Source organism: Haliotis asinina, chromosome 1, assembly GCF_037392515.1.
Source record: "Haliotis asinina isolate JCU_RB_2024 chromosome 1, JCU_Hal_asi_v2, whole genome shotgun sequence".
Taxonomy (NCBI): Eukaryota; Metazoa; Mollusca; class Gastropoda; order Lepetellida; family Haliotidae; genus Haliotis; species Haliotis asinina.
Genome location: NC_090280.1, coordinates 50,240,342 through 50,255,984, shown reverse-complemented (window position 1 = coordinate 50,255,984; position 15,643 = coordinate 50,240,342). Strand labels below are relative to the sequence as shown.

Sequence of the window (15,643 nt, the reverse complement as noted above, 5' to 3'; positions counted from 1 at the left end):
CTGTAGAACAACAACTGAAGATTATCTGATGACTTGAAGCGTGAACATAGAGGTGAATGAAGGCTGTAGAACAACAACTGAAGATTATCTAATGACTTGAAGCGTGAGCATAGAGGTGAATGAAGGCTGTAGAACAACAACTGAAGATTATCTAATGACTTGAAGCGTGAGCATAGAGGTGAATGAAGGCTGTAGAACAACAACTGAAGATTATCTAATGACTTGAAGCGTGAGCATAGAGGTGAATGAAGGCTGTAGAACAACAACTGAAGATTATCTAATGATTTGAAGCATGAGCATAGAGGTGAATGAAAGCTGTAGAACAACAACTGAAGATTATCTAATGACTTGAAGCGTGAGCATAGAGGTGAATGAAGGCTGTGGTGAAGAAATGTGAACGTCAAAGAGGAAATTGGCAACACGCTGAAAAGGGTTTCGGAAAACCCCTTGAAAAAATCATTTTCTCCATCTGTCTTGACTCAGAAACACATTGTGGATCCTAATAATTAATTTTGACAATGGCTACAAACAATCGTAGCAAGTATTTCTGATTTAGACCAAACATGGAGCCAAGGTTAGGTCATATGTTCCTCATGCTAAACTTGAAGGGTGTGCTCTGTTAGGTTTGAGTTTCCAACAGTTACTTACCGGCAAGGCAGACAAGGGAACAGCATATTATGACGACCTTCATCGCTGAAGTTGTACTGTACCTGCTAAACAGGTAAGCCCCTGTTATATGTCCCCTCGTGTCGACCTATAGCCATTGGCAAAATCTCTTAAAAATACAAGCGATATGGATTATTTTCTTGCGTTACCTGCATACACAGCAACGGCTGGCTACTTTCAATATTTTTAAACAAATCACGTGTTTTGCATGGTTAAGAATCAGTACGAACGTAACAAAGGGAACATTGATTGTACCTTTTATTCATGAGCAGCTCTTCGATGGTCCAATCATGAGAGATAACAATAGCATGTCAAACAAAATTAATGTAATTCTTTCGATAATTTGTTCACGAACCGAAACTGTAATGGTCTGTGTGGAGGGAGTCAGTAATGTTTTGTTTCTTCCAGTTTGTTTTACCTAATAAAAGTTCATGTGTAGTATGGTCATGGCAACAATTTGCTTGTTTTTCCACATGTGATCATAGTATTTTGCAGAACTGTTTCTAGTCAAGAATGTGCAGCAGTATTTTGCAACATGAGCACTTGTAGTTTGGAATAATATCTGTATTTGACCAGTAGTTTAAGCCCTCTGACTGTAGATACAAATGAGTATTGGCTTAAGTCCTTGCCGTTTGATGCAATAGATATCGAAGGTTCCTGGCTTCGTATTGTTTACTGCTAGCGAACAAGTGATCCGCGATGGTCAGAGTTGGGCGAGAGCGAATATTGAATTACGAAGTTTTCTGTACGGTCGATGTGCACTTTTCAGGTACAAATATGAGTCTTACAATGTGTCCACATTTATGGTGGAGTAGCATATTATTTTCCTGTATGTAATTACAAGAAAGCTCAATTGCTTCTTCACATGCAATAGTGTATCCTATTTTCGTGGTAATGGTGTGCCCAGCGAGTTTTGTATGTAGCAGACTTATACCATCATGTCAAAATGTTTCTGTCGATTTGTAGTTTTAGAATCAAAATACATTCAACATGTCAAGCGTTAATACATGGAATTTTAATATCTGTAGTTTTGCCGGACTTAAAGTTGTGTTCAACTAGGGAGCAGTCATTGCATGACAGAGTCAGGTACTGTGAACATAATGCTGAGCTACCATTTCATGATATATAGGATATACTCGAAAGCTTCCATGATAGTAAGTGCTAGAGAAAGTTGATTGTGTCATTCTGTAATTTTAGAAGCTGGACGTAAACATCCTAGTTAGAATCTCAACCTGTGTTATATGGTTATTGCACCGTTGATGTCAATGTAGACTTTGCAGCACCAGGCCTTCTGGTTCAAAGTCTCTCAATTTGCAGGTTCTGTGACAGTTCCATTTCGGAAAGCGAACAGCCAGAAATCGAGGCCGGTCTTGTGTAGAATTGTTGCTTGATATCGGTCTCATAAATGACTGGTGGTACTCTGATAGACATTGAAGTGATGTACAAGGGCAGACCGAAACTCCCCTGCGTTCAGACGTCCAATGGCAATGTTTCGATCTAGAGTCGCGGCATATTCTTTAATTCGTTGAGCTAAGAAATGCTAAGGACCGTCTAGAAGCAGAATGGCCTTATATGGGCAATATCCCTGTTCACGATTCTTCATAGTGCCAATGACTTTTTCTCCATCAAACTTTCATGCAAGTTGACACTTTCGAACACTAGTCCATTGTCCTTGCATATGTTATAGAATATCAGACGGTTCAAATGTGATAGCAATAAGTTGTAGATTAGGGACAATATTCTCTCATATTACCATCAGACTGTCAATGTCATCACGATACATGGTAAGAAATCAATGTACACGCTATGATATACGCCGGTATATACATCGTAACAAAAACGTATTGACCCGGGTAAATATTTTTTTTGTGTCTGGCTGAATCATAAACCAAAATGGGGCATTCGGGTATCGATATGAAAAGGCAAAGGTTTACCATTACTATAGATTATGGAGATGTGTTGACAAGCTCTCATGTTATGTGGTACAGCAGCTGGACAGGTCAGCTAATCTGAACCAGCACGGGATGGTATACGTTCTCGCACTTACTTTATAGCTTTTTGCAAGGTTTTGGGCATTAACATGTTCTCATTTCGAAGCGTCTTGCTTTAGTTTAGCTTTCTACAGAGGAGAGACAAAGTTTATACCGAGTGTGTCGATTTGTCTGGTGATAGATTTGGAGTCAGATAATTTTCAAAAACAATGTGATCAAGTGAGCAGGAACAATATGTCAGTGGCGAACCATGCTCCCTACATATTCCTGTCCATCCAACACACACGGTAACCAGGGGTTATCTCCCTCCAAACGTTCTAAGCTAGTCCATTCAACAATGTCCGTAAACCGTGATTATCCTCTGATTCAGAGATTATCACATTCTACATATTTTCATCCATCTACCACGTCCTGTTACCAGCCATTATCTTCCCCCTTGAAAGGAGCAGGCAAATTGTCAGTGTCGAAACATTATGTCCCTTTTACATGCTAGTCAATTCAGGTCCTGTTTCCACATATCATCTTCCCGCAGCACGCCAATGTCCATGCAACACGTCCTGAGACCAACGGTTATCTTCCCCCAAACGTTTTAGTCCATCCAAACACGTCCTGTAAACTGCAGTCATCTTCCCCTAAACGTTCTAGTCCACCCAACACGTCCTGTAAACAGCAGTCATCTTCCCCTAAACGTTCTAGTCCATCCAACACGTCCTGTGACCAACGATTATCTCCCCCTAAACGTTCTAGTCCATCCAACACACATCCTGTGACCAACGATTATCTTCCCCTAAACGTTCTAGTCCATCCAACACGTCCTGTGACCAACGATTATCGTCCCCCAAACGTTCTAATCCATCCAACACGTCCTGTGACCAACAATTATCTTCCCCTAAACGTTCTAGTCCATCCAACACGTCCTGTGACCAACGATTATCTTCCCCTAAACGTTCTAGTCCATCCAACGATTATCTTCCCCTAAACGTTCTAATCCATCCAACACGTTCTGTGACCAACGATTATCTTCCCCTAAACGTTCTTGTCCATCCAACACGTCCTGTGACCAACGATTATCTTCCCCTAAACGTTCTTGTCCATCCAACACGTCCTGTGACCAACGATTATCTTCCCCCAAACGTTCTTGTCCATCCAACACGTCCAGTAAACAGCGATTATCTTCCCCCAAACGTTCTAGCCCATCCCACACGTCCTGTGACCAACGATTATCTTCCCCTAAACGTTCTTGTCCATCCAACACGTCCTGTGACCAACGATTATCTTCCCCCAAACGTTCTAGTCCATCCAACACGTCCAGTAAACAGCAGTCATCTTCCCCTAAACGTTCTAGTCCATCCAACACGTCCTGTGACCAACGATTATCTTCCCCCAAACGTTCTAGTCCATCCCACACGTCCTGTGACCAACGATTATCTTCCCCCAAACGTTCTAGTCCATCCCACACGTCCTGTGACCAACGATTATCTTCCCCCAAACGTTCTAGTCCACCCAACACGTCCTGTGACCAACGATTATCTTAGCCCAAACGTTCTAGTCCATCCAACACGTCCTGTGACCAACGATTATCTTCCCCCAAACGTTCTAGTCCATCCAACACGTCCTGTGACCAACGATTATCTTCCCCCAAACGTTCTAGTCCATCCAACACGTCCAGTAAACAGCAGTCATCTTCCCCTAAACGTTCTAGTCCATCCAACACGTCCTGTGATCAACGATTATCTTCCCCTAAACGTTCTAGTCCATCCAACACGTCCTGTGATCAACGATTATCTTCCCCCTAAACGTTCTAGTCCATCCAACACGTCCTGTGACCAACGATTATCTTCCCCTAAACGTTCTAGTCCATCCAACACGTCCTGTGACCAACGATTATCGTCCCCCAAACGTTCTAGTCCATCCCACACGTCCTGTGACCAACGATTATCTTCCCCTAAACGTTCTAGTCCATCCAACACGTCCTGTGATCAACGATTATCTCCCCCTAAACGTTCTAGTCCATCCAACACGTCCTGTGACCAACGATTATCTTCCCCCAAACGTTCTAGTCCATCCAACACGTCCTGTGACCAACGATTATCTTCCCCCAAACGTTCCAGTCCATCCAACACGTCCTGTATCATGCCATTACCCCTTGTACGTTATACTCCGTCTAGCACGTCATGTATCTTACCCCAGAAGACCATGTCCATCCAACACGTCCTGTGACCAACGATTATCTTCCCCTAAACGTTCTAGTCCATCCAACACGTCCTGTGACCAACAATTATCTTCCCCTAAACGTTCTAGTCCATCCAACACGTCCTGTGACCAACGATTATCTTCCCCTAAACGTTCTAGTCCATCCAACGATTATCTTCCCCTAAACGTTCTAATCCATCCAACACGTTCTGTGACCAACGATTATCTTCCCCTAAACGTTCTTGTCCATCCAACACGTCCTGTGACCAACGATTATCTTCCCCTAAACGTTCTTGTCCATCCAACACGTCCTGTGACCAACGATTATCTTCCCCCAAACGTTCTTGTCCATCCAACACGTCCAGTAAACAGCGATTATCTTCCCCCAAACGTTCTTGCCCATCCCAGTGACCAACGATTATCTTCCCCTAAACGTTCTTGTCCATCCAACACGTCCTGTGACCAACGATTATCTTCCCCCAAACGTTCTAGTCCATCCAACACGTCCAGTAAACAGCAGTCATCTTCCCCTAAACGTTCTAGTCCATCCAACACGTCCTGTGACGAACGATTATCTTCCCCCAAACGTTCTAGTCCATCCAACACGTCCTGTGACCAACGATTATCTTCCCCCAAACGTTCTAGTCCATCCCACACGTCCTGTGACCAACGATTATCTTCCCCTAAACGTTCTAGTCCATCCAACACGTCCTCTGACCAACGATTATCTTCCCCCAAACGTTCTAGTCCACCCAACACGTCCTGTGACCAACGATTATCTTAGCCCAAACGTTCTAGTCCATCCAACACGTCCTGTGACCGACGATTATCTTCCCCCAAACGTTCTAGTCCATCCAACACGTCCTGTGACCAACGATTATCTTCCCCCAAACGTTCTTGTCCATCCAACACGTCCAGTAAACAGCGATTATCTTCCCCCAAACGTTCTTGCCCATCCCACACGTCCTGTGACCAACGATTATCTTCCCCTAAACGTTCTTGTCCATCCAACACGTCCTGTGACCAACGATTATCTTCCCCCAAACGTTCTAGTCCATCCAACACGTCCAGTAAACAGCAGTCATCTTCCCCTAAACGTTCTAGTCCATCCAACACGTCCTGTGACCAACGATTATCTTCCCCCAAACGTTCTAGTCCATCCCACACGTCCTGTGACCAACGATTATCTTCCCCCAAACGTTCTAGTCCATCCCACACGTCCTGTGACCAACGATTATCTTCCCCTAAACGTTCTAGTCCATCCAACACGTCCTCTGACCAACGATTATCTTCCCCCAAACGTTCTAGTCCACCCAACACGTCCTGTGACCAACGATTATCTTAGCCCAAACGTTCTAGTCCATCCAACACGTCCTGTGACCGACGATTATCTTCCCCCAAACGTTCTAGTCCATCCAACACGTCCTGTGACCAACGATTATCTTCCCCCAAACGTTCTAGTCCATCCAACACGTCCAGTAAACAGCAGTCATCTTCCCCTAAACGTTCTAGTCCATCCAACACGTGCTGTGATCAACGATTATCTTCCCCTAAACGTTCTAGTCCATCCAACACGTCCTGTGATCAACGATTATCTTCCCCCTAAACGTTCTAGTCCATCCAACACGTCCTGTGACCAACGATTATCTTCCCCTAAACGTTCTAGTCCATCCAACACGTCCTGTGACCAACGATTATCGTCCCCCAAACGTTCTAGTCCATCCCACACGTCCTGTGACCAACGATTATCTTCCCCTAAACGTTCTAGTCCATCCAACACGTCCTGTGATCAACGATTATCTCCCCCTAAACGTTCTAGTCCATCCAACACGTCCTGTGACCAACGATTATCTTCCCCCAAACGTTCTAGTCCATCCAACACGTCCTGTGACCAACGATTATCTTCCCCCAAACGTTCCAGTCCATCCAACACGTCCTGTGACCAACGATTATCTTCCCCTAAACGTTCTAGTCCATCCAACACGTCCTGTGACCAACGATTATCTTCCCCCAAACGTTCTAGTCCATCCAACACGTCCTGTGACCAACGATTATCTTCCCCCAAACGTTCTAGTCCATCCAACACGTCCTGTATCATGCCATTACCCCTTGTACGTTATACTCCGTCTAGCACGTCATGTATCTTACCCCAGAAGACCATGTCCATCCAACACGCCCTGCATCCAACGAGTTTCTCCTTCGATACATTCATATCCATCTAACACACCCTGTAACTAGCGATTATCACCCTCTTGTTACATTTTAACCGTCGCGGACCATTAACTAAAATTCTTTGTTATTAAGCTAAAGTTTGGTTCCATTTAAATCCTACCATTTAAATATATCGTTTAAGAGTGTGAACAATGTTTATACGTGGCCAGTAAATTTCCATTACCTTGGGGTCTTAAAGGATTTTGAAAAATTATGAGTTTTTGTTACAGAATGCCATTCAAACATAAAAACACAGCACATCTGCACCACCCATTTATGAAAAAATATCTTACAAGCCTTACACAAGCGGTGTTATCGTATGTTAGTTGGAACATTAAGTCCACTTTTAACCACACTTGAAGAGAACCATGTCTTACAAGACATATGGGAACGGCCATGATGCCATGTGTGATGGTGGTCTATTTCAGCCTTTAACCACTAATGAAGCTTGCCGTCTCTAAAATTAAATTTGTGTGAGATTAAAATTGTGTGTTTTCTTAAATAATATTGTTATATTGGTTTTCCTTTTCGTGTTAAGAAATGATATTGAATTTAACGATAACATCTCCATATGTCTACAGTTTTCACAGTAAACCGATATAATGTTCGGTAACAGTTTCGTCAACAGACGGAGATGACAAATCAATGCTATATCTAAATGCTAACAAACTGTTGCTAGAAATCGCCAAGAACTCACGACTGAGTGGCCAGTCTGCGCCCAACACAGATTGCACCAGTCATGTGGCACATGGAGATCACATCCATATTCAGCTTAACTACCTGTAGATTATCGGCAAAGAAAAACGTGTTTGTTTATATTAAATTAAGACAACGCGTGTTACTAGAGGAATAGCGAGTTGTCAGGTTTGTGCACTTTACATAGCAGAAGGAACAATTATGGGTATGTGTTTATAGAGCAGCCACGTGTTGCTGAATATGAACACACACTCAAGGCAACACATGACACTCGGAGTCAAACCATATGCAGGCGTTAATGCCCTAGGTAAGTTATTTAAATTATGTGTTAATCATGACTGTCAAAATCGGGGTGTGTCATTTATCGACAGATGTTGCGGTGATTAAATACGTTCAAGCAGTTACGTAAACATCCTACCGATCTGTTGTGCTTGACATTTCTTCATTTCTTCAGTAGATCCTAGAATCCCAAGTGGCCCCAGGGCATCCCAAGCAGATTTAAGACAACCCCAATAAACCCTTGAAACCCCTAGTGTACCCCAGACAAACCCAAGAAACCCAAGACAGTCCCAGGGGACTCTGGACAACCCCAGTAAACCCCTAACAGCCCAGAAGATCCCCACTACTCCAGGAGATTCAGGACAAAACTAGTAGAAAATATACATCCCCGATTATAGACCCTTGTTATAACTGAAAAATTAAACCTACAACTTTATGGAGGACATTCTATTTATTGCATAGAGCGATGTTGCGATGTAGCCAATAGTGTTACAACTGTTAACCTAACAGGGATAGTCAATGTTAATTCCTGGTCGTTTCCATTAGTCCCTGGTAATTCCTGGTCGTTTTTATTAGCACATGGTCGTCTCTAATAGCACCTGGTAATTTATGGTCGATTCTAGTAGCCGCTGTAACCTTCTGGTCCCTGGTAATTCCTGGTTATTCCTAGTAGTCTTGGTAGTCACCAGAAATCCCTGGTGGATACTTGTAGTTCTTTGTAGCTGCAGTTTTCCACATTAACGACCTTTAGCAACTGAGCAAGCTGAACCCTCTAATGCCAGAACTACTCAGCAGTCCGTGGTAACTGCATGTAGAACAGGTAACCACCGTACTCCACAACAGTCCGGGGCAGCTGCAATGTAAAACAGGTAACCACAGTAGTCCACAACAGTCCGGGGAAGCTGCATGTAGAACAGGTAACCACAGCAGTCCGGGGCAACTACATGTAGAACAGGTAACCACAGCAGTCCACAACAGTCCGGGGCAGCTGCATGTAGAACAGGTAACCACAGCAGTCCGGGGCAACTACATGTAGAACAGGTAATCACTGCAGTCCGGGGCAACTACATGTAGAACAGGTAAGCACAGCAGTCCACAACAGTCCGGGGCAGCTGCATGTAGAACAGATAACCACAGTAGTCCACAAAAGTCCGGGGCAGCTGCATGTAGAACAGGTAACCACAGCGGTCCACAGTAGTCCGGGGCAACTACACGTAGAACAGGTAACCACAGCAGTCCGGGGCAACTACATGTAGAACACGTAACCACAGAAGTCCACAGTAGTCCGGGGCAGCTGCGTGTAGAACAGGTAACCACAGCAGTCCGGGGCAGCTGCATGTAGAACAGGTAACCACAGAAGTCCGGGGCAACCACATGTAGAACAGGTAACCACAGCCGTCCGGGGCAACTACATGTGGAACAGGTAACCACAGCAGCCCAGGACAACTGTATGTAAACCATGTAACCAATGTTCATCACCAAGCGCAACTCACAAGTCGTGTTGTTGTACACAGGACCAAATACCGGGTTATACGCCATTGAAATAAAGCCCCAAAACTGCACGACAAACATGCAGATTTTCCTGCCTTCGGGCTTATATTTCATACAATGCTATACGTTGAAAGCGCACGTTCGTCGTTTATTTTCGTATTCCCAATCATCTGTTTCATGTTTGCAATGGTTGGATTTTCAGGTATGAATGAATAAACACGTACCGCAGGAAACACTTGCTCATGGGGGATTTCCAATGCATTTCATTTAATTGCAATAGAATTGTCCCAGCTGGAAAGCTGGAAATTTCCTTAGGCAGGGAGGTATACGTAAATTTTCAAAGAGTGATATGTTTTCACAACTTAGACACACATGCATCCTGCCGGATATCAAGGGTATATATAGGAACGGATTTTGTATATTTATTGTACTTCACAGAAGGTCATGTGAAATATACTGAGCGTCGTTAATAACGGATCAAATCATATGCAGCACAATTAAAGAACAACGTGACAAATACAGCTCTAGCGAACATCATTTGTATACACCGACCCCCAATATGAAAATGGCAAATGTGAAGCACTCGGTCATTCAAGAACTTTTGTACCCCCTCGTGCGTCATAGACATGTGTGCACCATGTTTTCATGCTCCCTATCACGTTAAAAAAGAAAGCTTCTTGAATCGCAATGCATTCCTCTACCAGAGTTCTGCAGTCCTTGGAGATCCACTCGTACTGGGTGATGTGTGTGCGCACGTCGACCGAGTTCATCTCAGGTATTTTCAATTGATTTGAGGTCGGGCGAGCATGCTGACCACTCCATCCGCTCTACATCCTGCTGCCTAAGGAATTCCGTGATAATCCTGGCCCTGTGAGGCCTAGCGTTATCGTCTTTCAGTAAGAAGGGTCGGTCATAAAAGCCATGCATAGCCTCTAGAAATGGGACCGCAAGTGAAGCTGGAATCTCGTCCCGATAACGGCGGCCACGACAGCCCTGTTTCCCCCCAAAACACATAATGTGGGATACTGGCTGTTGTTCCATCTTCGTGTCCGATGTCTTTATGTTTGGCCGATTTTGACACACTTAAACCGCCATAAACGTCTATGCTTGGCACAATAGCACCTGGAAGCACAGCTAATGCGTTTGGCAACGACTTACGTTTAACGATGCGTTTTGCCGACGGACGTCACGCCAAGTGTTGCGTACAAGAAGACGAACAATTTCGTAGTGGTTTGAGGAGGAGTTTTCCAGGCACTTTCGGTCGCGTATCCTCGTAGTTCGAGGGAAGCTCAATGCAGCATGATATAACTTAAAGTCGATGTCTGGAGTTTATGCTGTTCATGACTGATCATAGTCAAGGTCTCCAATTCCAAAATGACACTGCGACACCACATACAGCTGCTTTGGATACGAATTATCCTGCAACACTTCAGGAGAAAATCTGACTCCAGTCCCACCGAACACGGGAGGGTTGCTTCTAGAAGAAATTTCCATGCCATGAGACGTCAATCACATAATGTTCACGAGTTGGTACAGCAATGGTCGGAAATAAGAAAAGCTGCTTCCGCGAGTGTAAGGCAGTTGTTAAGTGCAATTCACTTGGGTCGGCATGTTGCAACGACCTGCCGATTTCCATAGATTGTACAACATGGTTGTGGTTGTAACGAAAATCAACCGATCGATTTGTTAGTTCGATCTCATACTATCTCGCGGTAATCTGATAATCTCATGGTATCAAAATGTCCGAGGCAGACGATTTTATGTAAATAAGACGGCAATTCCAAAACTAAGGAAAAGAGAATCTCCTGGACGAAAGACTTGAGTTCTCCCTCGTTTTCAGGATCTTTTATTGTAAGTCGAGCTAAAGATAAAAAGGCAGAACCCTAATATGCGCGAATGCCTGCCAGTCGGACTGAATTTGGCGGTTACATTTCGATTCCTGTTTATCGGTTAGTATAATTTGCCACACAAGTATCTAACTTGAAATTGTATTTTTCAAATTATATTTTTGCAACACACGTATGTAACGATCACGCACGGAGGCTAAACTTGTCTCAGAAAGATACCGCAGCACCTGCCAATACACTCATGTAGGTTTGTACTGATCATCCGATAAAATCACTGCATTGACTTGAGCCACCTTCTATACTGTAACATGGAAAGTACGAATGCTACGCGAAATGTCACGGGATTTTAGGCTTACGAAAGCTTTGGGAAACGGAGCCCTGTTCTGACATTCCTTCCAAACCTATTTTAAACATTACATGCACTATCAATACTGGCAAACCAGATCCCATCGTCAGTATATACACATCAGGAATCCCTCCAAGACACAGCATGAAGATTGCAGTTTTCCAAACTTTCCGAAAAAAAAATAAGAATAAATAAATAAATAAAAAACAAAACAAAACAAGAAAACATATACTTACAAGATGATTGTTTCGAACACATCTCCAGACTCAAGAATTGTCAAAGTCATGAACAAAGTTCCTTTTCTCGAGTGTGCAGCCACCCACTTCTTGAAGGTACCACGGGCAGATAGTTTCTACCCATTTAACGTACAGAGTAACAGACTTGTGGTGGACAGTTTTGAGATTTTTCTCGGTCGACCGGGGTCTGTCAACTATGAGAAGAACGGGAGAGTAAAGGATACTGCTCAGTGTATACAGCGATTATATGGGCATATTTCGAAGACAGTTACTCTACAAATACGGTAGCAGAAATGCCAGTTACCTATAAAATCTACCCTCAATCCTATACTCTTCAAACAAAGTAGGGGAACCTAAACTTTCAGATTGGATAGGAAGTGCAAACGTTAACAAACGTTTTAAGGACAGCAGTCCTATGAAGGCACCACCATTTCCCTCTATTACCACCCCTAAACATAACGTATGATATGCACGTGCGCAACGCAGTAACCCCATACACGTGCATTGGGTCCGAGTCTTGAGTTTGACGTTTTTCCATGAAGGTCGAGAAATCACTCAGAATATCAACTCTGACACTCATGATGCATCACACATTTCTTAGTCTTTGTTTCTGGTCGTTTGTTTTAAAATGAAAATCACACACATGCATGCCACACACCAATCATCTTTCAAACTTTTTCAAAAGCAACTACATTCCAAATAGCTATGGTTGTATTACTTGTAAGGAGGTTCAAATGGTGATGCACTCTCAAAACATTCAATGTTATCATATCAACATTGGTTGACTCAGATAAATCTCGTAAATATTTTTAATCGTCAATAAAAAAAAATGAAGTTCCCCTACTTTTTTTGAAGAGTATACAACCGGTTGCCACACTAGAGAGACTATTAATATAGATCACAATATAAATCACCATTAACGGGGCAAAATAAAAGTACTTGTCCTACATGCCTACCTTATACCATTGGTATGTCCATCGTTGTTACGGGTACAGCAAGACTTCTTATATAGGCACATTTATCTACGGGTTTCAGTTTTGTACATAAAACGGGTGGAACCAGTATCTTCAGGAACACAACACTTAACGCTGCCAACACATTGCTGGCGAGGCTAGGCGTCCTGTCATATGTGTGATACCTTGCATGCAATTTACAATGGAAGCAGGTTTAGATATATATGGCTTTCAGCCACTGTTGGATAAAGACTCCTTAAAGACTTTTAGTAAATAGTAGTTTTTTACAGCCTCAACCATATTCTGAATGGTGCCTAAGTTATACCAAATACGTCAACAATATCTACTCGATCTTCAACTTGAAAATGGATTCTAAACCTTCTTTTAATGACGCGTGATATCGAACCACCTAATTTTGTAAAAATAATTAGAGGCACTCGCAGTTCCTATTTTCTACCCCAGATATGTACATTTACCCCATTAGGTGTTGGGTATATTCCGGCGGGTAACTGAAATTTGAGAAAACATGTCCGTATGGTATAATGTCTGGGTTTCAAATAAAAAGCGGTGAAAGCAAGAATGTACATGTTCATATTTTCACATCGGCATCCATTATTACACTGTAAAAGGTGATACACACTGATCTGAAAGGCACATTGGTGTCCCTCCACTCAATACGCACATTCCTCACACCCAACACCGAATGTTTTCTGAGTGAGTGAGTTTGGTGTTAAGGCACCTGTAGCAATATTCCACCAACATTACTGCGGAGGACACCGGAAACGAGCTTCGCACAATGCCCCATGCTGAAAATCGAACCCAGGCCTTAAGTCACTCTGAAGAGTGAACACTTTAACCAGTAGGTGACACCACCGTCCCGAAGGTTTTCTGAGTTTACCGTGGATAGAAAAATGAATATTTCCTTGGCGGGGAAACATTTGTACATGTTTAAGTTTACGCACAGCTTGCTGACCGCAGTTGCTGGCTTCGTCATGTCTGGGGCAACAATGGTACTGACGACTGCCAACATTGTTGTCAACATCTGGGTGATATTTGTCAATACAGTAGGACTGACGTTGTATTGTTTATGTTCATCAGACGATGAAGATAATGATTCAAACGAGCCAATTCCAATATGCACAAACAATTATCAGTTCATTAACTCTCTGCTTGACTGACAATGTACTCATGCGGCATGCTGAAATCGGGAAATAAACTACTGTTGTTGCAGTAGTATCCACTTTGGCAAGGTCGTCAGAAACTGTCAATATATATCTAGTCAAACTAAAATCTTCACAATCACATATTAAATAATATATGAAAGAATTGACACAGGAATGTGGTATCACTCATTTGTTAAGGTCGATAGTATGACCATAGAATAATCACAATGCAAAAAGATCGGTTCCGTATGGTTACAGTATATATAAGTAAAAGGTGTAAACAAAGTGTCAAATCACAAGAAATTATATCTGATATTTGAATCGTTCAGTAGCGTGTACTGTCACCCCCTGCGTTCACAACTGCCAATCAACGCCTCCTCGTAGACTGTCTGATGCGTGTAGACACCTTATTCGGGAATCGGCACCATTTTTCCTGCAAAGCAGCAGATTCTCGGGAATGGTTCACGAGAGTGTCATCAATCTGATTTTGTGTTGCTTCACAATGGCATTATACGACATAACGCACCTGTCAGGATTCTGGACAAGTATGGGCATGTAAAGACGTGCATGTCTACAACATTTCCAAACGTGCCCATCCCACGCATGCACTTGGGTATATAGGCTGGTGATATACACGAGGAATACTTCAAACTGAGTGCATGTACAGCCACACCAGAAAAGTCCCAAAAGTCAAGAAATCGGCATTTGTTTTAATGAGTAATTTATGGCAGACACTGACAACAGTTTTATGAAGCTACATGATGTCAGTCAGATTCGACCTAAACTTCCTGTTAACCAGTAGCTGGAAATATATTACATCACATTAGATTTCATATACTACTTTTTACAATTGCTCTAATATCTCCTATCATAATTCAATCATCCTTGTGTTTCTGTGAAAATGTGTAATGTGTAAAATATCTCAACAATCGACTTGAGATTGAGGAGGACAAGGAACAGTGTTTCCCAATCATCAGCTTCACCGCTGAGAGGATAGAGAGCAGCTTTACCCCAGCTACCATCTTCACCTCTGAGAAGACAGTAAGCAGTGTTTCCCAAGTATCAGCGTCACCTCTGAGGCGATATAGACAGAAGCTTCATCTCAACAATCAGCTTCAACTCTGAGAGGACAGAGAGCAGTTTTACTTCAAGTTTCAAGTTCACCTCAGTGACGACAGGCAGCAGTTTCATCCTCATTATCAGCTTCACATCTGAGAGATGACAGAGAGCAGCTTCATTTCAAGTATCAGCTTCACCCCTGAGACGACGAGGAGCAGCTTTGTCTCAACTTAAAGCTTCACCTCTGAGAGGACACAGAGCAGCTGTATCTCAGCTATACACTTCACCTCTGAGAGGACACAGAGCAGCTGTATCTCAGCTATAAACTTCACCACTGAGACGTCAGAGAACAGCTGTATCTCAACTACTAGCTTCATCTCTGAGATAACACAGAGCAGCTTTATCTCAGGTACCAGCTAAATCTCTGAGACAACATAGAGCAGCTTTATCTCAACTACTAGCTTCACACCGGAGACGAGCGGGCACACAGTGAGGACAAACACGGAACAATA

The 15,643-nt window shown here is 43.1% G+C and overlaps 1 protein-coding gene across 1 annotated transcript in view; it reads right to left on the bottom strand.

Annotated features, from left to right (window-relative positions):
• The window catches only part of LOC137292827 (elastase-1-like), a 34,740-nt gene extending 33,988 nt beyond the window's left edge, over positions 1 to 752 (bottom strand). Inside the window, exon 1 of the mRNA XM_067823862.1 lies at positions 649 to 752. Coding sequence (XP_067679963.1) covers positions 649 to 691 — 43 coding nt within the window. The 5' untranslated portion in view covers positions 692 to 752. The remainder of the gene's footprint in view (positions 1 to 648) is intronic.
• Between the last annotated feature and the right edge of the window lie 14,891 nt (positions 753 to 15,643).